This window comes from Bos mutus, chromosome 5 (assembly GCF_027580195.1).
Source record: "Bos mutus isolate GX-2022 chromosome 5, NWIPB_WYAK_1.1, whole genome shotgun sequence".
Taxonomy (NCBI): Eukaryota; Metazoa; Chordata; class Mammalia; order Artiodactyla; family Bovidae; genus Bos; species Bos mutus.
The window spans coordinates 116,030,087-116,057,763 of NC_091621.1; the positions used below are offsets into that span (position 1 = coordinate 116,030,087).

The 27,677-nt window shown below is 51.0% G+C and overlaps 1 protein-coding gene across 1 annotated transcript in view; it reads left to right on the forward strand.

The window, feature by feature from the left end:
• Window positions 1-26,042, forward strand: part of CD9 (CD9 molecule) — a 36,494-nt gene extending 10,452 nt beyond the window's left edge. The window contains 8 exon segments of the mRNA XM_070371772.1: window positions 12,991-13,093; window positions 20,896-20,993; window positions 21,757-21,831; window positions 23,114-23,212; window positions 23,321-23,410; window positions 24,244-24,294; window positions 24,296-24,328; window positions 25,514-26,042. Of these exon segments, the coding sequence (XP_070227873.1) occupies window positions 12,991-13,093; window positions 20,896-20,993; window positions 21,757-21,831; window positions 23,114-23,212; window positions 23,321-23,410; window positions 24,244-24,294; window positions 24,296-24,328; window positions 25,514-25,579 (615 nt within the window). The 3' untranslated portion in view covers window positions 25,580-26,042.
• Window positions 26,043-27,677: the final 1,635 nt, after the last annotated feature.

Below are 27,677 nucleotides of genomic sequence, written 5' to 3' on the forward strand. Positions count from 1 at the left end.
TCCCAGGAAAGGGAGGCCAAGGGTCCACAGGCAGGCTGAGCCTGTGCTCAGGAACCCTGGGGAAGGTTACTTTAGACTTACATTTTAATTTCGATTTTTTGTTTTTAAAGTTGAATTATCTAGGTGGTGGGGTAGGTGCCATGATCTTCTCAGTGTGTGTGTTAGTTATTAAGTCGTATCTGACTCTTTGTGACCCCATGGACTGTGGCCCGCCAGGTTCCTCTGTTCATGGGATTCTCCAGGCAAGAATACTGGAATGGGTTGCCATTCCATTCTCCAGGGGATCTTCCTGACCCAGGGATCAAACCTGAGTCTCCTGCATTGCTAGCGAATTCTTTACCATCTCAGCCGTCAGGGAAGCATGTTAAGGGCACGAAATGGCCATAAGAAGGGCTTCCCAGTTTCAATCCCTGGGTCAGGAAGATCATCTGGAGGAGGAAATGCACCCCACTCCAGTATGCTTGCCTGGTAAATCCCATGGACAGAGGAGCCTGATGCTCTGCAGTCCATGGGGTCACAAAGAGCCAGACACGGCTGAGCACGCGCACACACACACACACACACACACACACACACTTGGCCACAGGAAGCAGAAGTCTGTCTCCCCAGGTCCTGGCTTGGGGGAAGCAGAGCAGGGGATACTTGGATTTTGGTTTTGTTGCTGTTGACAGCACCTCAAGGTGCCACATTGTGTAAAAGAGCAACACAGAGCTGAGCCGCAGGGGGCTTTTGTGACCCAGGAGATTATTGGGGGAAGGGAGGAAATAACTTGTTAGAAATGCAGATTCCTGAGGGGAGGGACAGTCAGTGAGTGACTCTGCTTAGGTCTCACTTCCCTTAGGTGGGGAATGAAGGTAATGTGGCAACCTTCCTACAATAATTCAAGGTCACTGAGAGCAGTAACAGGATATTTAATGTAAAACTCCTATTGTGACATCTTAGCCAGAGCTCAGCTTCTGCAGCCCTCTGTAGTTGCTGTTACCTAAGCTGCCTCTCCTTAGAAGTTTTCAGAGGTTGAGGCTGCCCTGAGCTTTCACGTTCAACAGCGTCTTATTCCTTCAGTTCTGCCAACCTGCATCCCAGGGCATTGCTCAGAGCTGAAATGTTACCATAGGCTTCATCCCTTTCAGAAGGTGAAATAGAGAAATTATCTTTCCATCTGACTACAAAATGCGCATTTCAGAGATTTCCCCAGTTTGGGAAAGGTGAGGGAGGGAGGTACCAATTGGGGGCACATCAGGAGGCCTGGTTGTCAGGGGCCCCTCTTGTGAAATCTGTCCTGGAGAAAAATCTGAGGAAGAGTTCACTTCCATATAGGCTTCCCTGGTGGCCCAGTGGTGAAGAATCCGCCGTGGGTTCAATCCCTGGGTCGGGAAGATCCCCTGGAGAAAGGAATGTCAACCCAGTCCAGTATTCTTGGAGAATTCTATGGACAGAGGAGCCTGGCGGGCTACAGTCCATGGGGTCGCCAGCTAAACAACAAACAACAACCCCTTCCATACACAGCACAGCCTGTCCTAGGGAGATCGCAGGCTGCAGACATTAGGGATGTTTCTGCCAAGGCTACCCAGGTTGTTTTGGCCTCTCAGGGAGGAGGGTTCACTGGGTGAGTCTGTGCGTGGAGGCATGTGGGGAAGCCAAATGCAGGTTCGGACTTGAGCATTTACTATGGCTTCTTCCCTGCTCAGTGGGTTCAAGAGAGTGTTGTCCAGCCAGTATCTATCTTTCTTACCTCTTCCTTCCTGCCTACCTGTCCTACATCCTCCCCCTTACCTGTCACCGTGTGGCCGCCAAGGTGATCCTCGGGCTCGGGACCCCTGGCTTTCCAGTGCCAGCTGTGTACCTGTGCACCCAGGGGAGGCTCAGGCCCCGATTCTGTGACTTTGTGCCTTTTGGCACTGGCATTTCAAAAGCTGGTCTCTGGGTTCAGAAGCCCCCCACCCCAGCGAGCTTTACCATGTCCTCCAGTTGTTCAGTGTTTAAATGAAAGTCTCAGAGCAGTGGTTCTCAAACTCGAGTGCGCAGCAGAATCATCTGGGGGTGCTTGTTAACACTTAGCTTGCTGGAACTTCCTAGTGGTCCAGTGGTTAAGACTGTGCTTCCACTGCTGGGAACTAAGGTCCCACATGCCACATGGTGTGGCCAAAAAACAGCGCAGCTTTCTGGGTTTCACCTTAGTTGTGCGCAGTCGCTCAGTCGTGTTGACTTTGCAACTCCATGGACTGTGGACTGTAGCCCGCCAGGCTCCTCTGTCCATGGAATTCTCCAGGCAAGAATACTGGGGTAGGTTGCCGTTCCCTTCTCCAGGGGATCTTTCCAACTCGGGGACTGAAGCTGCATCTCCTGCATTGCAGGTGGACTGTCTACCACTTGAGCCATCGGGGAAGCCCAGCTTACTTGGGTTTCTAATCAAGTAAGTCCAGGGTGGGTACAGCAAGTTTGCATATCCAACGAGTTCCCAGGTGATGCTGTTGTCCCTATAGCTGATTGGGGGCCACACATTGAGAACTGCTGGCCTGGAAAGAAGTCTCCCAATGGCCTTTGAGGGTACTGGTTTCTGTAGATCCGCAGCTCAGCAGAAGCCCCAAGTGAACAAAATGGCCCCTGGGATGATCATACGCACGAGGAAGGAGAAAGTAGGGATCGGTCATTCCCCAGGACTGTGGTCTCTGGGGCTTTTCCATCATCTCTAATAAAACTAAAGTTGGTAATGGGCCCTGGTTGGCCTCTTTCCATTCTGCCATAACTAACAGTTTACTTTTGAATGTTGCAGAAAGCAAGTTAATAGCAGTTTGTGTTTTTTGTTGTTTTTTTTTAATCAGGGTGGAACTTGGTTTCTGTTCTTGTTATCTTGTCTGGCAGCCCTGGAGAATGCAGGACCCCAAGATCTCTGCTGTTGCCAAAGGGCTTCGTCCTTCCAGAGATAGCAGCTCGGGGGAAATGGGCACCGGGAGAGGGTGAGAGAGGAGGTGGGGATCCAGCTGCTGTTTGCTCCTGCCAGCAGCGCCCAGCCCAGGCTTCTGACCGTGAATCAGCCCATCGAGGCTTGGCAAGCCGCCCTGAGCCCGGGTTGCCATGGAGATGGGTGAGGCCGGCACCCACAGGCCTAGGTGGCCCGACTGGTTTTTAAAGGCTTCATGAACACCGAGCCGCTTATCTGCACTCCCAAGGCTTCCATCAGGCATGGGCGGTGGGGCCACTTGCATCCTCTTGTTAGCCTCTGTGGCTCCCTGGGCGCCTCAGGCAGCTATGCCAAGGTCTCCCAAGCACAGTAAGTTAACAGAAAAATTCCAGGGCTGATACAGATCTTACCCAAGGAGGAAAGTCAGGAGGTCAAACCCCTTTTCTCTCTGTGATCTGCCCCTTTAATAACTGCCTTCTGCAGAGTGACTTCGCTCTCGCACGGAAGCAGCCTGGATCCCAGGAAGGACAAAGGCCTCCACTCTCAGCCAACCGTCTCCCTAACCCTCCCCATCCCACCTCTCTCCGCGATTCCAGCTGGTCCCTGTGGAGCTCTGGGAGGCATGTCCCCACCCACCACACTCAGACTCACAGGAGACAGACCCCCTCTGTCCCCAGTTGCCCTATGCCCACCCGCCACCCTCTCAGATCAGGGAAGGACACATCGCTGAGGTCGTACATTTCCCCACTGTTGGCTTCATGTCACTTTCAAGGTTTATTTAAAAAAAGAAAAACTCCTTATTTTGTATTGGGGTATAGCCAATTAGCAGCGTTGGGATAGTTTCAGGTGAATAGCCAAAGAACTCAGCCATACATATACATGCATCCATTCTCTCCCAAACTCCCATCCCATCCAGGCTGCCACATAACTTTGGGCAGAGTTCCCTGTGCTATTCAGTAGGTCCTTGCTGGTGATCCATTTTAAATAAGCAGTGTGTACATGTCCATCCCAAACTCCCTAACTGTCCCTTCTCCCCATCCTTCCCCCAACTCCGGCAACCATAAGTTTATTATCTAAGTCTGTGAGTCTGTTTTGTAATAATTTGTATGATTTCTTTTGAAACTCCATACAGAAGGGATGTCGCATGGTACTTCTCCTTCTCTGTCTGACTTACTCCACTCAGTATGACAGTCTCTAGGTCCGTCCATGTTGCGGCATGTTGCAAATGGCATTTCGTCCTTTTAATGACTGAGTAATATTCCATTGTGTATAGGCACTACATCTTTATCCATTCTTCTGTCGATGGACATTTATTATTGCTGTTGTCATTGTTCTCCCCACAGACTCTGGCTAGCTAGAACTCAGTTTTCAGAGTGTTTTACATGCATCACTGCATTTAATCTTCACCTTCAACCTGGGTCAAAGGCAAGAAGGTATCAAACTCCTTTTTTACACATGGGAGCTCTGAGGTTCAGAGACGCTAAGGAAAGTGCTGAATGTCACACAGCTCCTTGGAGGCAGCGCCAGGATCAGACCCCGAGGCCACGCCGTCACGCAGGCACCCTTCTCAGCAGAGGTGTGCCTTCTCCTGGCAGCACCCAGACGCCCGGTGGAGCTGCGCCAGGGGCTTGCTTAGAGTTCCACCAGGTGACTCTAACATTGCCCCGTGGCTGGCAGTGGGCTGCAAGTGACAGGGACAGAGCCAGGGCCCCTGCTCTTGCCCTTTTCTGTCCCACTACCTGTCCCCTCACTGAAAGGTGTGCCGCATCCCTTAGGGACCACAGGCTCACCGAAGTCACCGGATGGCCAGGGCTTCATAGGACGGTGGGATGAAGGAAAGAAAGCCCTGCCTTCTCCCCCACCTGCTCCTGTCACCACTGTCGCCTCCAGCCGTTCCCAGGGTGGCAGGTGGGACCCCTGCCGTCTGTGGTCGGCCCAGAGATCTGGCTCATGAAGAATGATCTGCCCTGCAGCCCCCGGGCTCAGACTGCTGGGTGGAGAAAGTCATGAGTATTTGCCCTTTAAAAAAGAAACATGTGACCAGGGGCTTCCCTGGTGGTCCAGTGGCTAAGATCTTGCACTCCCAAGGCAGTGGAGGACCAGGTACCATCCCTGGTCAGGGAACTAGATTCCTCGGGCCACAACTAAAGATCCTGCATGCCGCAAAGAAAAGATCGAAGGGCCCTCGTGCCGCAGCTTAAGACCCGGTGCAGCCAAAGTAATTTTTTTAAAAAATGTGGACTGGCCAGCTCATATTACAGAAAACAGAGGGGACCATGTGGAGAGAGGGTGGAGCTGACCCCACCCAGTATGTTGGCCGGAGTGCGGGGTTGTCCCAGGGGGACACATGGTTCCTTCTACCTGAGGGCTGGGGCGCGAGGCCGCGTACACGCTTGTACGCACGTGCACGCACATACGCACATAAGAAACCTCCTCTTCAGGACGGTGGCCATGGAAGTCGGAATCTGCTAAGGAGTGTGTAACAACTCACCTGCCGAATCAACTAGCCCTGAAAATGGATGGCGCTGGAGCGTCGGGCCCATACCCGGCCGTCGCCGGCAGTCGGAAGAACTGCCTTATGATCCAGCAATCCCACTGCTGGGCATACACACTGAGGAAACCAGAAGGGAAAGAGACACGTGTACCCCAATGTTCATCGCAGCACTGTTTATAATAGCCAGGACATGGAAGCAACCTAGATGTCCATCAGCAGATGAATGGATAAGAAAGCTGTGGTACATATACACAATGGAGTATTACTCAGCCATTAAAAAGAATACATTTGAATCAGTTCTAATGAGGTGGATGAAACTGGAGCCTATTATACAGAGTGAAGTAAGCCAGAAGGAAAAACATAAATACAGTATACTAACGCATATATATGGAATTTAGAAAGATGGTAACGATAACCCTGTATACGAGACAGCAAAAGAGACACTGATGTATAGAACAGTCTTATGGACTCTGTGGGAGAGGGTGGGAAGATTTGGGAGAATGGCATTGAAACATGTGAAATGTCATGTATGAAACGAGATGCCAGTCCAGGTTCAGTGCACGATGCTGGATGCTTGGGGCTGGTGCGCTGGGACGGCCCAGGGGGATGGTATGGGGAGGGGGAGGAGGAGGGTTCAGGATGGGGAGCATGTGTATATCTGAAATTAAAAAAAGAAAAAAAGAAAAATACTGAAAAAAAAAAAAAAAAAAAGATTGACTGATTTGGTCTCCTTGAAGGTGTAGTAGTCACCAAAAAAAAAAAAAGAAACCTCCTCTTCAGTCAGCCAGCTCCTCTTCTCCTCCTCCTCACATCCCATCTCTCAGACTTCAGGTGTTCCTTTTGGTGGGTTGGGCCCCTGATCGCCCACCCCTCCTCAGGCTCTGGCTGGAAGCAAGCAGTCTTGCAGACTTGGCAGCGGGTCCAGGGCAGCCACGAGCCTCTGAGCAACACCGCGTTGGGATTTGTTTTCAGTTCCCCGCGTGGAACTGGAGATTTGGGGGCCCAGCACTGTCCCTTTGGGGTGACTCGCTGAGATCCCCATTGCCGCGTGGCATCTTGGATGCCTGGTGCTTTCAACGATCGCCGAGGGCCTGGGCCTGGGCCTGGGGTGGGGTGCAGCTTTCATGTCTCTGGGGGGAGAGCTGGCACACACCCCAGAGACTGGGGCACCTGTGTGCTCTGCAAGGATCGGAGTGTCTAGCTGGACCTCCCTGGATGCTGAGGACAGCAGGGCATGGCCTTTTCATAAACACTCTCATTTTCCAAAAGACCTGATGTGGATATGCTCCTAAATCTCATTGTATACCCTTATGACTCTTTCTCGGTGTTTATTCTGGGCAAGTAGTTGTTTGTAGTTTCTGACTCTTGTGAGATGTTGGGAAATGAATCCAGATGACAAGCCAGTGGGAAAGGAGGCTTGTCCAAGGGAAGAGAACCCAGGAGAGGAAGTTCTGGCGGGCCTCAGAGATTCTCTCTCTTTTTAATATTTATTTGTTCATTTCTTCTTCTGTTTATTTATTTAGCCAGGCCAGGTCTTATTTGCAGCACACAAGATCTCTGATCTTAGTTGTGGTATGTGGGGTCTAGTCCCCTGACCAGGGATTGAACCCCGGGCCCCGGCATTGTGAACACGGAGTCCTAGCCACTGGACCACCAAGGAAGTCCCAGAGATTCTCTTCTCTTTTATTGAAGTCGTCCTTCACCTGTTGTTCAGTCACTAAGTCATGTCCACCTCTTTGGGTCCCCATGAACTGCAGCACACCAGGCTTCCCTGTCCTTCACTGTCTCCTGAAGTTTGCTCAAACTCATGTCCATTGAGTCAGTGATGCCATCCAACCATCTCATCCTCTGTCACCCCCTTCTCCTCCTTCCTTCAAGCTTTTCCAGCATCAGGGTCTTTTCCAGTGAGTTGGCTCTTGGCATCAAGCGGCCAAAGTATTGGAGCTTCAGCTTCCGCATCAGTCCTTCCAATGAGTATTCAAGGTTGATTTCCTTTAGGACTGACTGGTTTGATCTCTTTGCTGTCCAAGGGACTCTCAAGAGGCTTCTCTATCACCACAGTTTGAAAGCATCAATTCTTTGGTGCTCAGCCCTCACTCACTAAATAATGATTTACCAAGGACTGCTTTGGTCCCAAGTGTGGATGGGGCAGGGGAGCTACTCAAATGACTTAAGTCACCCCGCCCTCCAGGAAAGTGTGGACAGAAAGGGAGGGGGCGAGGATGCTGGGGAGACCAGTGTGGAGTAGGGGTCACATTTCCTGGGGTGGACATCCTGGTGGGGAAGCAGCCGGCCTGGATGGCCAGGGCAGCTGTCCAGGAGGAAGGGCTTGCTGGAGCGATTCCATCTAAGGAACAGAAGAGGAGGCAGTGGCAGGGTTCCACAATGTCACTGCTCAGAGATCAAAAAGTGTGAGGACGGAGTAGAAGCCTTCACACTTGGTGGTGACCCAAGCCGTCTGATCCTTTCAACAGCCACCATCCTGCGTGAAGGACAGGGGTCAGAGGAGGGCAGGGGACCTTACAGGGACTCCTAATTGAGTGAGGACTCGGAGATGGTTTAGCTACAAACTCTGGAGTTAAAGCACAGAGCAGCCGGGAGGAGCAATGCAGTTGGAGGAAGAGAGGGCTTGTTTTCTGATGGGTTTTTTTGGGACAGACAAACCTTCCTCTGTGTGTTGGCAGAAAGTAAAACAGCGGCTGAGACAGGCAGCAGAGGCAGGAAAGGGGTGGATTAATGGAGCAGGTTCTTGAAGGAGACAGGAAGTTTTGAAAGAGAGGCCCTACCATACACACACACACACACACATACACACACGATTTTACAACAGCTTTAGATCTACAGAAAAGTTGCAAAGATATTACAGAAAGTTCCCTGTACTCCCCACCACGCCCATCTTCTTTCTCGTTCACAGTGCATATTCCAAGGTACAGTTGTCACAGCACTGAAGCCAGCATTGCTATACTACCCTTAATTAAGCGAGACTTCCTCAGATTCCACCTGTTTTTCCAGTCCTGTCACCTCTCTGTTCCAGGATCCCACCCGAGATACCAGGTGGCGGGTGTACAGTCTCCCCTGTCTCCTCTGGTCAGGATCCCACCCGAGATACCAGGTGGCGGGTGTACAGTCTCCCCTGTCTCCTCTGGTCTGTGACAGTGTCTGTCTGCTCTCATTGTCCTCCTTCTTCATGACCCTGACAGTTTTGAGACGTTCTGGTCAAGTATTTTGTTAGGTTTGTCCAGTGTTTCTCTCCTGGCCCATCCTCTAAGAAGAAAGTGAACATTCTTGAAGAAATAAAGAAATCTCCAGTAAAATGATGGGAAAAATTGTACTCTTGCCCCAGTCTATCAAATGTGTATGACTGTTTCTGGCCTAAAGGGAGAATCTGTCCCATGGGCTTTTGTTAGAGGTGACTGGAGCCTGGGGCTGGGAGTGGAAGGCCTGTACTTTCTACTTCCGTCCCCACCAGACAGGTTGGTGATGGCAGGCAGGCTGCTGCTCTCTTTCCAAGACGCTGTGAGCAGGGAATTGTCAGCATCCAGCATCCATGCGCTCGAGTCCTTCCATGACGGGGAGAGGCAAGACTGCAGCCGTAGCGTCGGTGTGGTCGACATTCCTGCCATGTGCTGTGCGTTAACCCAGGAGGAAACCGTCGATTTCTTGCCCCACCCCCACCTCAGACCCCTGTGTCCTAATTTTATGGAGTCCTTCCATAACTGGCTGACACCCTTTTAACTGAAGTGTTGTTGATTTGCAATGCTGTGTCAGTTTCTGGTGTATAGCAAAGGGACTCGGTGATACGGATATATACCTATTCTTTTTCATATTCTTTTCCATTATGGTTTATTACAGGATATTGAATATAGTTCCCTGTGCTATTCAGTAAGGTCTGTTGTTTATATATTTTATATATAGTACTGTGTAAATGTTAATCCCAAACTCCCAATTTGTATCATTTTTTTAGATTGTACATATACGTGACATCATGTGGTGTTTCTTTCTCTTTCTGACTTACTTACCTAGCTTAATAATTTCTAGATCCATCCATGTTGCTGCAAATAGCATTGTTTCATTCTTTTTTGTGCCTGAATAATATTCCATTGTATATGTGTACCACATCTTCTTTATCCATTCATCTGTTGCTGGACACGTAGGTTATCTTGGCTATTGTAAATAGTGCTGCTATGAACCGTGGGGTGACACTTTTTTAAACGGTAAACCTCTTTTTGGTTCTTGCTGGTCATTCCCGTTTGGTTTCTCCCAGGACTCAGATAGCTAGGGGTGAAAGCCAGGTAGGGGGCTAGGGAACCCTCTGTGCACAGCAGAAAGTGGGCCCTCTTGAGACGTGCTCTGAGCTCTCCAGATAGCACTATCTGTACACCCAGGGAGGCTACTATTAAGTGGGATCATGGCCCTGTGCCGTCCTTAGTCCCTCAGTCATGTCCGACTCTTTGTGACCCCATGGACTGTAGCCTGCCAGGCTCCTCTATGGAGATTCTCCAGGCAAGAATAGTGGAGTGGATTGCCAGGAAATCTTCCCAACCCAGGGGTCAAACCCAGATCTCTAACATTGCAGCCGGATTCTTTACCATCTGAGCCACCAGGGAAGCCCATCATGGATGGCCCTGTGACCTCTAGCCAGTTCAAGCTGTTTCTCCAACAGGACTACAGAAAACAAAGCGGTCGTTGGCAGCATCCCCTCAAACCAGTTAGCTCAGCCATTCAGTCAAAGCAGACAGCAGGGCTCATTTCTCTGTGATTTGGGTGAACATATATACAATGGAATATTACTCAGCCATAAAAAAGAGAGTGGGAACTGAGCCTCTCAGTCCTGCCCCTGACCTCCTTGCCTCCTGGGAGACTGAGCCTTCTTCCTTGCTAATGGTTAGTTTTTAGGCATCAGAAACGGAGATCTATTACTGCTTTTTCCACTTCTGTAGAACCAGTCTCTTTTCCTCCCTCCTGATGTTAGGTTTGGGGTAGGGTCCAGATACGGCAGGACCCCGGACTGTCTCCTGTGTCTGGCCTTGTCCTTGGCCAGGTTGGACCTTCTGGGTCCAGTTCTCATCTTGCCACCTGTGCATGTGTCCTTGAAATTACAGAATGGGAGTTTCATTTGTGTGTCATTACCCATGCGTGGAATCATTCCCCAAGAGACCCAGCTCCTGCCCTGTGAAGCTTCTGGGCAGAGTGTAGTCATCACCGTCTTTTGTAGCTTAGTTCTTTCAAATGGGATTGTTTTTATTTTGTGTGTGTGTGTGCTGACTCATTTAAGAATTTCCCCGGCAGAATAAGGGATGGATGAGTAAATTTATCCACAGGAAGAATGACTGTTGGATAATTCTTGGATAAGAGCAGGCAGCCTAGAGCAGAAAGGATAGGAAAGGACAGGCCTCTCAGGCCCAGGTGTTCTCAGCAACATCCCTGCCAGGATAAGGGCAAGAGGAGATACGGAAGCCAGGGTTTGTTCTCAGCGCTAACCACTGTCTAGGACTACCTGCAAGTGTGCTCAGAGCTCCAGTCTCCAGGCTTTTCAGGTTAATGCTTTCACATCCCAAAAGAAACCAGTGGCCTTCCATTTTCCAGGGGCCTGATTGGACCTCCTTGTGTTGGGAGTGGAGAAGGGGAAGTCTTACCTTCTTTCTTGTAACTCCAAGATCCCTAAATAGGTAGGCCAGGGACTTGGGCCTTAGTCCCTGGTACGTGGACATTTTCTATTTTGGCCCCTGTTCTGGGCAATCCTGAGAGTTGGGAGAACCCAGACTGAGTCACAGGATCTGGACTCACTACTCCTGTTTGCCAGATGGGAGAACCAAAGAGATAGAATTTTAAGGAATTCCAGACCCTCACTGTGGACACCGCTGTGGGTATAGACAAGGTTTTGTTTCTACTGCAGTCTGAAGTCTTGGGTCACCCCTCCCACTGTAGCCATCTCCATGCTCCGCTGAGCATACTCAAATGCTGCCAAGTCATGTTGAAAAGGAGAGAAGCAGAGAGAGAGAGAGAAGAAGCCTGTCTACACCACAGGCTGTCCTGGCCCCTGGAGCAGAGAACCCAGCTCCCTGAGTAGGGCTCTGACACAGGGCGCCTGTCTCTGTTGAAGAGGGTGGGCCAGTAAAACCTGGGGCTGGGTGTTGGCCCCAAGCCCACACGCCCTCATCCAGCCGGCCACCACCCACAGCCTGTGAGTCACCCAGGCAAGCCCTGGTACAGGCCAGCAGTGGGGAGGGGAGCTCAGTCGGCTGGGGGGCTGGGCAGGGAGCCTCCTCCTGGCACCGAGTTCAGCAGTGCCTGAGGCCAGGATTGATGCCTCAGGCTTTCCTTATGGAGAAATCTGCCCTTTCAAGTCTAGTATCTCAACTTGCCCCCCTCTGAAATGGGCATGCGCATGCTTAGTCATGTCCAACTCTTTGTGACCGCATGGACTGTAGCCCACCGGGCTCCTCTGCCCATGGAATTTTCCAGGCAAGAATACCTGAGTGGGTTGCCATTTCCTACTGCAGGAGCTTTTCACTAAATTGTAGGATCGAACGATCCCTTGAAGGCTTCTTGTCTAATGTTTATAAGGATCACTCATAATGATGTGTCCAGCGAAACCTAGAGTTGGGTGGGTCAGGTTGTGAGGCTTCCCTGTGTGAACAGGGAGGGACCAGATATGGGGGAGGCTTCACTGGGCGACATGGCTCAGGAGTCATAGCGGCCTGAAGAGCCAGGGATGTGCCTGCTCTTTGGGTGATTTTTTTTTTTTTTTTTTATTGTATGGTATATGTACAGAAGAGTGCAGAAAACAGAGTAAAGAGTAATTGTGAGGTGAATATCTGGACCACCACCACTCAAGTCAAAGCTAGAACACCGCCAGAGCTGTAGACCATCCATCCCACCCCCCCACCCCCGACTGCTGTTCCCTCATCAGAAACCCCCCTCCCTGTTGACCACCACTCACTTGACTTTATGATCGTCACTTTCTTCTTTTTCTTACGAGTTATGAGTTACAAGCACCCCTAAATAGTCATTTTTAACTGTATGGAATCCTATTGTGTGTGTTTGGTGCTTTTTGCTTCTTCTGTGTTTTTGTTTTATAATATTTATTTATTTATTGTTGGCTGTGTCAGGTCTTAGGTGCGGGATGTGGGATCTTTGATGTCACACTTGGGGTCCAGAGCTCATAGGCTCTGTCATTGGTCGGCTCTGTAGTTGTGGTGCGTGGGCTTAGTTGCCCAGAGGCACGTGGGATCTTAGTTCCCCGACAAGACCTCAAACCCGTGTCCCCTGCACTGGAACCACTGGACTGCCAGGGAAGTCCCTGCTTCTGTTTAACACGGTCAGACGCACCCGTAGTATCAGAGCTGGTTCATGTTCACTGCTGTATAATAGTCTCTCCACACAATAACCATCCCTGTACTGCTGGGAGATAACTGTTTATTCCCCACTGGTTGTTATTTTTAGCAAATGACGTGATTCCCTGTGCCCACCCCAGCGTGGCTGCTGCTGCCGCCAGGTGCCTGGCGAGGGGCAGAGGCCAAGGGCGGCTCCCCTGGGATACCACCATGTCCCTGGCAGCCAGGCTCATACCGACGTCCTGTGTGTCTTGCAGCTTGCCGGGATCGCGGTCCTTTCTGTTGGACTATGGCTCCGATTCGACTCGCAGACCAAGAGCATCTTCGAGCAAGAAAATAATGATTCCAGCTTCTACACAGGTGAGTGGGGGACCTTGCTGTCCCTTCCATCCAGCTTCAGAGAGAGAGTCCGTGTTGATCTAGGGACTTGGGCAGGGGAGGACTTTGCTCCGGCCTGCATTGCCAGTCGGGTCCATTTCCAGCCCTGCTTTTGTGTAGTTGCGCCCATGAATTTGCATTTGACTGATGTGGTTTCTTTTTCCAAGCTGACCAAGCCTGGCACTTGGACCATTCTTTGATGTGAAATTGGCTCTGCCAAAGCTGCTGCCACTCCCAGAGGGCTGCAGAGCTTCTGTTCTTGCCCCTGGATTTCTCTCTGAATTTCATGTCTGAGAAGGTTCATTCATCTGCTTAATTTAGAAAACTTGGTCCTGGGGACCCACGATGCCAGGAGAAGCAGAGGGAACATCTCCCCACGGCTCAGACAGGGACTCAAGAGGCCCGAGGTCCTGCCTCCTGGATAACTGTCAGATAGTGAGAGACTAGAAGAGGCACCAGCTTTTCCGACCCCTGCACTGGCGCACAGGCTATGCATGTTAAGTCTTACTTGTTTTCTAAAGTGCTTTTGCTTCAGGGCAAAGGCATCCAGTTGGAACATGAATCGATTTAGCAGGTTTCTTTCTGCACATAGGTCCTTTGGCATCTTTTTCTGGCACCATTCTGTCACTGTCACCCGCAGTGATACCAGCATAAGCACCTCTCACAGGAGCAGGAGAGCCCTGGCCTGTCCCCGGCAGTTCCCCGGTTTCTGAGTTGCCTCATAGAACCCGAAGCTTTCCCCTCACCTGGCTGGGGGATAGGAAACAAACACTTCATTTGCGAGAAACAAAAGCAGCCCCTATTTTAGAAGGATACTGTCATGTCATCAGTCTCAAAGTGTAAGTTTGGTCACTTCCTTTCCACCCACCAAAGAAGTTATTTAAAAAAAAAAAAAAGAGCAAGCAGTCTAAAGAGCGTTATCACCCGGACCTTCAGGAAGAACTCTGTGGCCGGAGGCCCATGACCCCCACCCGCCTCCCAGCGCCAGCCTTGAGCTGATGGCCCAGCAGGCGCCCGGTTTCCCTCCTTTCTTGGCTTTTTGGTGCTGGTGCTAGTTGGGTTTTTTAGGGCGTGCCTCCCTATTGTCAGAAAGAAAATGAGAGAAGAAAAAGCACAACATGTGTTTTTTTAAAAAACTACACACACACAGTTTTTGAAAGCAGATTTCCATAGCACCCTGACTTGTTTTAGCAACAGCGGGGTTTTTTTGGTAAGTTTTTTGGTGGCTCTGGCAGGCCTGGAATGTCACCCCTTGAGCTGGGGCAGTGGGGCTGCAGGGTGGGGGCGGGGGGTGAGGGCAGGTCTTGAGCTCTCCACGTCATGTCACAACAGGGAGCTGGGGACCCTCTGGGGGGGAGAGCGGGTCTTGGGACAGACATTTGCAAGCAGTTGGCAATGACCCAGAGAGCCCCCTGCCCCCCAACCCCACCCCCGTGCTCTGCAGGTGCCTGGCTCACACCATCATGCCCAACAATTGTGTCTGTCTTGTTATCTAGGACTCTGGCTTGTTTTATGTATTTTGGTGGGGGGGGTTGTATAGTTGATTTACAATGTTGCATTAGTTTCATTTCAGTTGCTCAGTCGTATCCCACTCTTTGTGACCCCATGAATTGCAGCACACCAGGCCTCCCTGTCCATCACCAACTCCCGGAGTTCACTCAAACTCAGATCCAACGAGTCGGTGATGCCATCCAGCCATCTCATCCTCTGTCGTCCCCTTCTCCTCCTGCCCCAATCCCTCCCAGCATCAGGGTCTTTTCCAATGAGTCAGCTCTTCGCATCAGGTGGCCAAAGTATTGGAGTTTCAGCTTCAACATCAGTCCTTCCAATGAACACCCAGGATTGATCTCCTTTAGGATGGACTGGTTGGATCTCCTTGCAGTCGAAGTGACTCTCAAGAGTCTTCTCCAACACCACAGTTCAAAAGCATCAATCCTTCAGCACATAAAAAGCAGAAGCATTACTTTCCCAACAAAGGTCCATCTAGTCAAGGCTATGGTTTTTCTAGTGGTCATGTGTGGATGTGAGAGTTGGACTATAAAGAAAGCTGAGCGCTGAAGAATTGATTAGTTTCAGGGGTATAGCAAAGTGATATCTGTATATTAATTACATATATATATATATATCTGCTCTTTTTTTTTTTTAACTTTTTAATTGTTTTTTCTTTTTAAGTTGATATTTTTTTCCTGCCTGCGAGGCTTGCAGGATCATTGTTCCCCAACCCAGAATTGAACTGGGGCTTTCCTCAGTGAAAGTGCAGAGTCCTAACCACTGGACCACCAGAGAAGTCCCCCTCTGGGCCTTTTGAGTTCACCCCAAACTGTGCTCGGGAGACAGGCCCCCAGCACTAGCAGCCCAGCAGATGCCAGGTGGAAAAGTCAGGCAGGTGGTAGGACAGTGCCAAGCATACAGCTGGAGGGGCCAGGCCTGTGTCTGGGGACCTCCTGGGACTTAGGTCCCCCAGGTTACTGCAGGGCCCTTCTGATGGCCTGTGGTCCCAGCTGAAATGACCAGGAGCTGGTCTGAAGGTGCATCCCAGAAAGACACAGTTGTCCTCACTCAGGGGCCAGCGCCACTGTCCCCTGAGCTCTGAGGGACAAATACAAATCTTCTGCACTGGATTCTCTGCTGGGCAAGGGCTCAGCTCTGAAGACTTCGTTCTGCTGGCAGAAGCCTGGAGGGGGTACAAGTGACATCACATAGAACACAGTCAGCGACTGACCACCCAGGTCTGCCCAGGGCCCCTTACTTCACTGAGCGCTGTGGGCAACTGAACGATTGTCATCTCCGGGCAAATGGCCAAGGAGGCTCCATTCTCTGTGTCCCCTTCCCCCTCAGGCTGTGACGTCAGCCTTTGCCTTGACCCACAGCCCCTCTTCCAGCCTAGAGCACCAGCCCCACCCAGCCACTCTTCCCGACATCATGGGGTGACTATCCTTGCACTGGGGCACAGACTGTCTGCAGGGCAACCCTCAGGCTGGCCTGGCCATGTAACTCACCCTTCAGGAAACCTGAGGGACCCAGGGATGTCTTTTCTCCAGCAGAGTCACAGTGTTCAAAGTTGAGAAAGAATGCAGAAGGAGGCTGAGAAGCGAGAGAAGAGACTTCGCCACATTCAGAGCAGTCTCTAGTGGATCCAGAATAACTGACGGCCTTATATGGGTCTGATCTCCAGTTCAGGCCCTGGAGATCAGCCTGTCAGCAGGACCTGTAATCCCCGCTGCAGACAAATTTGGGAATGGCTTTTTCTTGGTCCCAGGCCAGCTGCCCTTCTTAACTCCTTGGTGTCCCTTGCAGAACCAGAATCTCCGAATGAGGGCATCTGGGACGCTCTAACCATGTCCTCCCGGCAAGGACTGTCCCCAAGATGGGCTGAGCTGGCTTCCCCAGTCCAGTTTGTGGTCTGGGGTGGTTTGTTTTGCCACTCTGCACCTGGTTTCCCCATCCTGACACTGGCAGGGCCTATACACACACCTCTCCAGGCAGAGAGCTACCTGCTTGACAACCGGAGTTCACTGTGGCCTCATGAATGGGGCCCATTGGTGGGATGGAGAGGGATGAAGGGAGAGCCACTGGGGAGCCGACTTAGGGTTCCTCGGAACCCCCGCTTGAATTAATAGAGATGATAAAGTGTCCTCGGGCTTCCCTGGTAGCTCAGTTGGTAAAGAATCCACCTGCAATGCAGGAGACCTAGGTTTGATCCCTGGATGGGGACAATTCCCCTGGAGAAGGGAATGGCGACGCACTCCCGCGAACAGAGGAGCCTGGTGGACTATAGTCCGTGGGGTCACAAAGAGCCGCATACGACTGAACAAACACATGCACACTCGCGCATGCGCACGCACACACACACACAAAGTGTTCTCAGCAGGTGGAGGCCAGAGGCTCTGCCCAGTGTTGTCCTGCACACAAACAGGTGTGCTGAGCGCTGTTTTCATGATGGGGTTGGGGTGATGTCAGGAGGCTGATTGTCCCCTCCCTTCCCTAGGCCTAGAGCCCCAGTAAACAGGTGAAAAAAGAAGGTTCTTGTCTAAAGGACACCCTGGCAGATGCTACTGCTTCATGAGAAGCTTTATTTTTATTTTTAATTTTTTTTTGGACTAGGTCTGTATCAGCCTGAAACAAGCAGAATAAACAGCTCTTAAGCAAATGAATACAGTAATCCTAGAGAAGGCTCCGTGACGAATAACTTTTTCCATGAGTCAGACCGAAGGCTAACATCCACTTGCTTTATAAAGGGGAATGCTTTGTCATTTATCACCGGCAGCCTCTGCTAACAAGCTCCGGATGCAGACTAGAAGGAGCCTGTCCAAAGGGGAAGCCCCAGATGGCCTTTTGGAGCAGCAGCCTCGCCCTGCAGTGGATCAAGGGCTTGCTGCTCACAGCTGAGCCGCCCTGTGGCTTGATGTATGTGCTCGGTTGCATCCTTTGCAACCCCATGGACTGTAGCCCGCCAGGCTCCTCTCTTCATGGGATTTTCCACGTCCTCCGTGGGTTGCCACGTCCTCCTCCAGGGGATCTTCCTGACCCAGGGATCAAACCTGTGTCCTGCATTGGCAGGTGGGTTTTTTAACCACTGAGCCTCTGTGGCCTGATGGCCGTTGCCAAAACTCCCATAGATAGCTACCAGGGAATTGCTCCTCTTCATCCCCACCCAGAGAGGGTGAAGCCGAGACACCTGAGATCTGCAAACTGTCTGAGCGAGATTGAAAACCAAGACCCTTGGTACTAAAATCTTTGCTGAGCCCAGGAATGAATATTTAATATTAACTGTCAGGCCCATTAGGGAAATGTTCTCTCTGCATGGGAAATGATTTTGCCTTTAGTGGCTCTCTGAGGCTACCGATCCAGCACCCCATCTTCTGCCAGGGTCACCCGGGCTTGTGGACTGGGAGCTGGACAGAAAGAAAATTGTCTGATCATCCCCACTCGACTCTATTTTATGGGCTTGTAAATCCTTTTGATCTCTTAATTTTTGTTATTCAGTCGCTAAGTCACTTTTTGCAACTCAATGAACTACAGCATGCCAGGCTCCTCTGTATACTGTCTCCAAGAGTTTGCTCAAATTCATGTCCATTGAGTCCATGATGCCATCCAACCATCTCATCCTTCTCCTCCTGCCTTCAATCTTTCCCAGGATCAGAATCTTTTCCATTGAATCGGCTCTTTTCATCAGGTGGCCAAAGTACTGGAGCTTCAACTTCAGCATCAGTCCTTCCAATGAATATTCAGGGTTGATTTCCTTTAGGATTGACTAGTTTGAACTCTTAATATGCCCTATTTATTCAGCCCCTGCAGTGGGACTCAAAGGGGTGACCTCATCCTTTGTTGTCATTCCTGATGGGGAGAGAGGAGGCGATAGGGAGAGACGGGCCAGTTTACTGCCCCTGCTTCCTGGGGTACTCCACCTTGGAGTCCAGACCCCAAAGCACTGCCATTTCTCCCGAGGCCCCTGTGTGTGGGCGGGGCAGTCCGGCCTGTGGGCCCACGGAGTGGAGGACTAGAAGGGTGGACTTGACTCGAGGACAAGCTGCATTTGTCCCCTTGCCCAGTCTGGCTGGACGTGCACGGGAACAATACCCATATTCATCGGGGCTTGCCAGCCAGCTCACGTGACCTGACATCACAACAGATGTGCGGGGACGAGCCGAGGACAAACGCTCCCTTGTGTGCACTCTGCGCTGTGCTGCCGGCGAGCCTCAGCTGCGGGCCTGCTGCGTGGTTTGCTGCCTGTGCGGTTCCGGCTGAGCGGAGGGCACAGATGGGGGCAGTGAAATCACTGTGACACCTGCCGGCAGGAGAGGGTTCTCATCGCAGCATCCTGTTGTGTATTGTGGGGAGCATCCCTGCTTCGGGGCAGTCTCCCTGGTCCCAGGGAGAGGACAGCAGGGACGCCTGTGAAAATCATCCTCACAATCGTGATTATTCACAATTGTCGTCCATCCTTCCTATTGTTAACATTGACAGTTGTTGATTGTACATCTTTTGTTGCTGTTGTTTAGTCGCTCAGTGTGTCCGACTCTTTTGCAACCACATGGACTGTAGCCCGCCAGGCTCCTCTGTCCATGGGGATTCTCCAGGCAAGAATACTGGAGTGGGTTGCCATTCCCTTCTCCAGGGGATCTTCCCGACCCAGGGATTGAACCCAGGTCTCCTGCATTGCAGGCAGATTCTTTACTGTCTGAGCCACCAGGGAAGCCCTGATTGTACATTATCTATACCTTAATAAAAAGATACTGATTTTTAAAATATAAGTTAGAAAAATCAACAGTAGCTAGCACTCGTGTGCACTTGGAGCACATCCCCTGATCCTCAAGGCAGTCCTGGAGGCAGGCATTTTTCTCACCCCTGGATTGCAGATGGAAAGCTGTTGGACAGACAGTGAAGTGGATTTCCCTGGGTCATAGAGCCAGTTTTCAAACCCAGGCATTTGGTCTTCAGAGCTGGTATTCTCACATGTGACAGTCACCCCTCTCAGGAGTGGACAGAACATGTCTGCAAGCTGGGGAGGCCTGGGACATTTTTGCCAGTTTTCCCGCGGGGCCAGGGGGGATGGAAGGGGAAGCTGGGTTAAAAGGATGGTCACTGCAAGACAGCTGTGCTTCTCAAGAAGATAACCGCATGCTGGGCCATTCTGGGCGTTCCCTGGGGGGAGTGTGGAATGACCAGGGCCAAGCCTGTGTTCCCTGTCCCAGGCCAGAGTTGTAGAACTCACAGCCTCTCACCACCCTTCTCCATCAGACACCCGAGTGTTTACAAACCATGTCACTTAACCTCCCTTTACCAAGGAGGATTCTTTGCATGCTTAAACTGGGGTGACTGAATTGTAGCTGTAAGATCCCATTGGTGTGCTATAAGGCATCTTTTGAAATTTCATAGCAACCAACTGGAGAAGGTGATGGCACCCCACTCTAATACTCTTGCCTGGAAAATCCCGTGGATGGAGGAGCCTGGTGGGCTGCAGTCCGTAGGGTCGCTAAGAGTCGGACACGACTGAGCTACTTTAACTTTTCACTTTCCTGCACTGGAGAAGGAAATGGCACCCCACTCCAGTACTCTTGCCTGGAGAATCCCAGGGACGGGGGAGCCTGGTGGGCTGCTGTCTATGGGGTCGCAGAGTCGGACACAACTGAAGCAACTTAGCAGCAGCAGCAGCAACCAACTTCTCATTTTACTTGTAAGGAAATTGAGACCCAGGGAGGGAAAGTGTCTTACCCAAGATCACACAGCAGTTAGAAGCAGAGTTGGGACTGAAGCAGGGTTCTCTTGCCCTTGGATGTTGTTAACTGCACGTGCCTGGCTCCCACCTGCCCTCAGGCATCCCCTTTGGGAACCTGGTCGAGCTGCCCGCCCAGAGCGTGGTTGTCTGCGTGTGCACAGCCCCTTCGTGATGCAGGCTTGCTCTGACAGCCTCTTCCATCAGGTAGAGAGGTCAGCAAGATGCTTGTCAGAGTCCCGGGAAGTTAGTCCCTAGTTCGGAGGGTCTAATTTAGCAGGAGTGGATCCATCCCAAGTGGAAACCGCTGATCAACTGGACCAGTCTGTCCTGAGTAGAACATGGGGGTCCCGTGGATATTCTCTGTCCTGGGTTGGGGGCGCAGTGGGCACCTTGCTGGAGGGCTGAGGGTCAAGTGGGAGTGGAGGCTTGATGGGCAGGTCACAGAGGCGGAGGAGGCTGAGTGGGAGATGGGGCTTGGATGCAAGGCCAGTGAGGATGTGGGAGGGGAAGGGGGGTGGATCGAGAAGCAATTGGGCCTCCCGCTAACCCTGCCCCATCCCCCCAGGCGTCTATATTCTGATCGGAGCCGGTGCGCTCATGATGCTGGTGGGCTTCCTGGGCTGCTGCGGAGCCGTGCAGGAGTCCCAGTGCATGCTGGGATTGGTGAGTGTCCCCTGGGTGCCCACCGCCCCAGGCCTCCCAGGTCCCCCTCCCAGGATCCTGTAGACCAGGGGGTGGGGTGGGCCCCAGAGCCCTAGCCCCAAGTGTCTCCTCCCCTCTGGTGACACATTAGCTCCTCTTCCTTCCTGGAGCCACTGTCTTGTCACTTCCCTTAGGCAACCAAATGCCAGGACTTTGTTTATCCCTTTTTCGAGGCCCACGTTTGCCTCTTTTCCCTGAATCCACAGGTACCTTCACCTCCTCTTCTTGTTTCAAAGTTTGTGTTACAGTTCTCCTCAAACCCCAGAGTGTATTCACTTCCTTCTTTCCTCAAATCTCTGTGGGTTTTGTAAGCGAGTGAGGTTTGTTTTTTTTAATCACCACCTCTTCATTAACACCTTTAAAAATACCAGTTCTGACCCGGAAACTAATCCTGTCACCTTAAAAGCAAAGACTTCCAGCCACATGGCAGAGCAGTCCTCCTCCGTGCCCTTACCCTCCTGCTCTCCTCCACGGCGCCCCTTCCCAATCAAGTCTCTTGCTTTGTGAGGAAAAAAAAAAGAAGTACTAGTCTGGGGTCTCTGATGCTTTTCCCCACTCCTGGCCTTGGCCAAGCGCTGGCAGCTCTGAACCTCCTCCTGCCCCTTCCAGGCATCCCTTCCAGCCCCCAGTGCCAGGTCCCCAGAAGCCTGGTCTCCGAAATGCCCTCTGCTTGTTTCAGCCAGCTGGCTGGGCCTGCCCCTAACCCCAGCCCTTTCTCTTCCAGTTCTTCAGCTTCCTCTTGGTGATATTTGCCATTGAAGTAGCTGCAGCCATCTGGGGATATTCCCACAAGGAGGAGGTAGGTTTTCCCGTAAGACCTGTTAGGAGTCAGGGGTGTAAGGGTTATGGCTGGTCACTTGGGTCACCCTTCAGCCATCAAAGTGCCCCTAACAGGAGCTCCCCAGGGCAGGGGATGGGAGTGAGCACCAGCCTCCCGGGCTCTGTCATAGAGAAGGGTTCAGGCAGTATGGTAGGGTTGGTGTCTGCCTCTCACACCTCTACAGCACTCCCCCAACTTCTCTGGTACACAGGGTAGGAAAAGAATGCTTTGTGTGGCCTAGCCCCCTCCCCTAGTTTATAAACGCATGCCACATTCTCTGCGGGGTCCAGAGATGGATGAGCTGTGCTCATCCATTTCAAGGAACTTTGCCACTCATGTGGGATAAGGACTGACTGGTGTTACAGAAGTCATTTATATCCAGAAACCCCATGGGATTTGAAAAGCTGGCGTGGGTAGGCGAGGGGTGTCTCTTGTGGCTTCATGGAGAGGGAGACATTGACCAAAACCTTGATGGAGAGAGGGGATGTCGGGAGGGAAGGTGGAGGCAGGGGCTTCCTGGCAAAGAAAGGGTCTGAGCACAGCTGGGTGGGGGCTGGGTGGGGGGCCAGGTGGGGCTCCATCAGAGCAGTGTTTTAGGGAGGGATGTTGTGTCATATTTATCAGGAGGGTCGAAAGAAGAGAGACAGTGGAGGTGGGGATGGGAGGTGGGAAGGGGGAGAAAAAGATTTAATTATGCAGATGATAAAGGCCGCAGCCATGGAAGTAGAAAAGGCTAATTATGAAAACTGCTGCGGGAAATGCTGGATGTTGATCAGTTCTGGTTTTGGGGGTGGGGAGCAGGGGCCAAGCATTGGTTAAATGGAGATGTGCCCGGGTGCAGGAGGATAAGAGTATCTCCTTCGTATTATAATGTAATAGCCAGTTCTTATCCCGTATGTACTCTGCACCAGACACTGTGCTACAAGGAAGAAGAACTAGCTGGATCGGGAGTAGGATTTTTGCTTTTAATTCCTTACATTGAGGCAATTGAATTTTCTTTTTTTGGTAGAAGGGAAAGAGCCAGGTGGGGCTACAGGGCTAACCAAAGGTGCACGCAGAAGGGGAGATGGCCGGAAGGGTTCCTAGAGGAGGTGGGAGGAGGTGGGGGACCCCAGAGACCCTGAGGGGGCTTGCCCAGTGGTGCGTCTGCCCTGTGACATTTCAAAGCAGGGGAATTTGTGGCTGCATGTGAGCAAATGGAACGGGTGACATTTGCTCATAAAGAATCCATCCCTGCTCATCTCTGGTCTGCGCTTCCCAGGTGATCAAGGAAGTCCAGAAGTTTTACGAGGACACCTACAACAAGCTGAAGAACAAGGACGAGCCCCAGCGGGAGACGCTGAAGGCCATCCACATCGCGGTACACCAGCTTCCCGTCCCCCCGACTTTCTTCTGAACTCGTGTGCATCTCTGCTTCGGTCCTCGTTACCTGTCTCTCTAACCCCGAGTCGTGTCCTTCTCTCTGCAGCTGGACTGCTGTGGTTTGACCGGGGTGCCAGAACAATTTTTCACCGACACCTGCCCCCCAAAGAATTTAGTTGACACCTTGAAAACGAGGGTAAGCTTAGCACAAGACCCTGTGCCTTGCCCAGCTGCTCTGGGTAAATCCCACCAAAGCGGACATGCCTTCAGCCCCCTTGATCTGTGAGGACAGCACTGTGGTGCTTCTTAAACACCTCTTCCCCGTGGGAAGCACCCAGGGTGGCTGTCTCCTTTCTCCCCTACCCTGGGTCTCTAATTCCTCCAGGGCAGCAAATCAGAGACTGGAGAAGTAGCAAAGCATTCTAGCTGCCTACAGCTGCTGGGCCTCCATCCAGCCATCTTGCACAGCGGGTGCTCCCAGGCCTGGACTCTTGCCTTCTAGACTTGTGAGCAGCTCGTGCATGTGAGCTGGAGCAAATGTACAAACATCCATAATAGTAATAGGAAGTAACTCTATGGCCAGGCTTCCCTGGTGGCTCAATAGTAAAGAATCTGCCTGCCAATGCAGAAGACACGAGTTTAATCCCTCGGTCGGGAACATCCCCTAGAGAAGAAAATGGCAACCCATTCCAGTATTCTTGTCTGGAAAATTTCATGGACAGAGGAACCTGGGGGGCTACAGTCCATGGGGTCAGAAAAGAGTCGGACACAACTTAGTGACCAACAATAATAAAAACCCTATGGCCAGATTAGACACGGATCCCAAAGCAGGGGCCCACGCCTCTTCCTTCCATGGCTTCTTGCCCAAACTTGGGGGACCCTTCCTGGTTCTCCTTTCTGTCCATCCGCCAGTCCCCAGCCCTCGCTTTGCAACCACAGCACCCCAGGGGTCAGATGAGTGCCATGGAGGGGAGGGGTGAGCCTGGAGTAGGGCTATGTGTTCATCTGGGTCTTGGTTTTCCCACCAAGCCCTGCCCTGAAGCCATCGACGAGATCTTCCGAAGCAAATTCCACATCATCTGGCGCCGTGGGTATTGGGATTGCCGTGGTGATGGTGAGTGTCAGGGGCTTTGGGAAAAAACCTTAGTAATTACAATTTATGAAGCTCTTACTCTGACCAGCCACTGTTTTCACTAATCTATGAATTTATCAACTTATTTAACCCTTGCCATACCCATGAGGTGGAAACTATTCATATTCCCGTTTTACAGATTCCAGAGAGAAAGAGAGAGGTTAAGTACATTGATCAGAGTCTCTGAGGTCAGGAGTGAAGCATCTGAGACTTGAACTCAGTGTTTCTCCAGAATCCATTCCCACTACCTTAAAGGTTTCAGGAATAAATGCAAGGTGATTCCACTGTGTCTGGTCCACGGGCCACACTTGGAGGAGCAAGGATGTAGGTCACCCAGACACCCTGTTAGTGATCCCCAGATAATCCTCAGGCCATGTTTTCACAAAAAGCAGCTGCTTTTCATTGTCCTGTGAAAGCAGTTTCAGTAAAAGCAACATGGATGTGAACTGTCTCACCTCCTGCTATGGTCAGAAAGACACCCACAGGTGAACAACTAGAAAGGGGACCGAAAGTTTCCAACCATCTCTCTCTTGCCAGTCCATCCCCAGAAGCCATCAGGGGCCAATCAGGTTCCCCAGGGGAGCCCCCACGAGGGAGTGCTGAGATTCAGTAGGGAACACAGCCCTCTGCCCGTTGCAAAGACTCCAGGAGAGAGAACCACTTCCTTTCTTAGTGGTAATTGGCACCGCTCCTCTGAATCTAGGAAAGCCTTGAAGCCACTTTCAGTAAAAAGCACAAAAATATAAGGACTTCCTGGGTTAAGACTCCTCCACACTTCCACTGCAGGGGTCACAGATTCATTCCCTGATTGGGGAACTAAGATCCCGCAGGTCACGTGGTGTAGCCAAAAAACTTTTTAAAGAATTTTTTAAAAAAATAAAAACTAGAATATGAAACATAGACAGGCACAGAGGAAAGTGAAAGTCTCGTGAGGGATATTGGAATAGTTGGGATTTGAGCGTTAAATTTAGCTCTGGGCGTGTCTCACTCTGAGCGTTCACAGGAGCCGGCTTGTGCAGTGGAAGTGTGGAGTCTTAACTGGCCCACCAGAACCCCTCCACTGTCGTTTGTCGTGGCCTCATTGGCTCCCGTCTCCCCGTCTCCCCGTCTCCCTCCACCTTCCAGCAGAAAGTCAGGCAGTCCCTCACACCTCTTCCTGTCTTCCAGATATTCGGCATGGTTTTCAGCATGATCCTGTGTTGTGCCATCCGCAGAAACCGAGACATGGTCTAGAGTCAAGCTTTGTGCCCTGAGCAGGAACGTTCACCCGTGAAGACCGCTGGTTATTTTCGCGGGGTTCTGTTTTTACGTTTTTTTTGTTTTTTTTTTTTTCCTTTGCCACTAACTTTGGTATTCATTCTGCATTTCTAAACAAAGTTATTCTATGTTTGTGTTTTTAATGCTTTATTCAACATTGATGTTTGTAGTTAAGGGACTTGGGGATTTGGGTTTGCTTTGGCTTTATATAAATATATATATTTTTTGGTCATTTGTTTTTGCTTATTATATTAAGCAGAAATCCTGCAATGAAAGGTACTATGTTTGCTAAACTCTAGACAAAAGATATTGTACATAGCGAGATTTTTTTGTGTGTCTTTAAATAGATAAAAATGTCTATCAAGTTTAATCAGGTTGTAACTTAATGTTAAAGACAATTTGATACATAATAAAAGATGATGACAACATTCCAAACTGGTTTTGGAGTTTTGCCTCTTTTAATTTTTTAGAGCTGCTTATTTTTTCAGGCGTCTTTCACCTGCTCTTTGCTCGTGTTTTGTTTGAATATTTTTTTATTTATTTGGCTATGCCAGGTCTTAGTTGCGGCATGTGGGAGCTAGTTGCTTGACCAGGGATTGAACCTGAGCCCTCTGCATTTCGAGCACAGAATCTAAGCCACTGGTCCACCAGGGAAGTCCCTTGTTTGTTGCAATATTTGTTTATTTACTTGACTGCACTGGGTCTTAATTTCAGCATGCCAGATCTTTCACTACAGGCTTAGTTCCCCCGAGGTATGTGGGATCTTAGTTCCCCGGCTACGTATGAAACCCACGTCTCCTGCATTGGAAGGCAGATTGTTAACCACTGGACCACCAGGGAAGGCCCGGCTCTGCTTGGATGAGAAGTAGGTAGGAAGGTTGGTCTCCGTGTTTACTAGTGAAGACATCAGGACATGGAGAGATGAAGAAATTTTGGTCCAGATCTCACCATTGTTCACACATCAACCCTGGAACCCAGCCCAGGGCTTTTCTTGCAGCAACACAATGTGTCTGGAGGATACAGCTATAAACATGAGCTCCCTGATGGCAGAGTCTTTTACTCCCTGCCGCAATGGCACCCCACTCCAGTACTCTTGCCTGGAAAATCCCATGGGCGGAGGAGCCTGGTGGGCTGCAGTCCATGGGGTCGCTAAGAGTCGGACACGACTGAGTGACTTCGCTTTCACTTTCATGCATTGGAGAAGGAAATGGCAACCCACTCCAGTGTTCTTGTCTGGAGAATCCCAGGGACGGTGGAGCCTGGTGGGCTGCCGTCTATGGGGTTGCAGAGTCGGACGACTGAAGCGACTTGGTGGTGGCAGTGGTACCCTCAGGACCCATTGTCTAGTCCATAGTAGGTACTCAAAGTTTGTTGGTTGGATACACGAGGATATGCCCATCAGGGTTTAAACAGAGACACAGAATATTAAATACTTTTCTAAGGGATTTGACCCACCCAGCCTCAAGAGCGGGTTAAGCAGTCTCTGTAAGACTATTGTCTTTGCCCCAACGTTGGAACTCGGTGCCCACGGGCAGAGAGTCAGAAAACACAAATGGATGTAACATGGGCAAAAGGGACACGTGAAGCCCATGAGGACAACAAATCCGAATCTCCTCTTGTTCTTTTCTTTATTTTTCTGCGCCAGGTCTTAGTCATGGCAGGTGAACTCTTAGTTGCAGCATGTGGGACTAATTTCCTGACTAGGAATTGAACCCGGGCCCCCTGCATGGGGAGCACAGAGTCTTAGCCACTGGGCCACCACAGAAGCCCCCCCACCCCGTTCTGGTGCTTGATATGGGTGGTGTGGGTCCTGCAGAGGCCAGGATCTGATGTGATGGAGCCAAACACACACAGGCTGGGACATGGAGAAGCTGAGTGAGCCAGGAAAGCAGTAGCGATTTGTGTGAGATACCAACAACCCCTGCTCCTCCACCCCCACCCCTAGTGGTGCTCCATGCTAACCAGAAAGGAGGGGTAAGGGGATGCTGGGGGTGTCACTCAGTCTCACCAGGCCACCATGTGGAGACAGTCTGCACTCAGAAAGTCTGCAGTCTAGCGAGCTGTTCAGAGCATC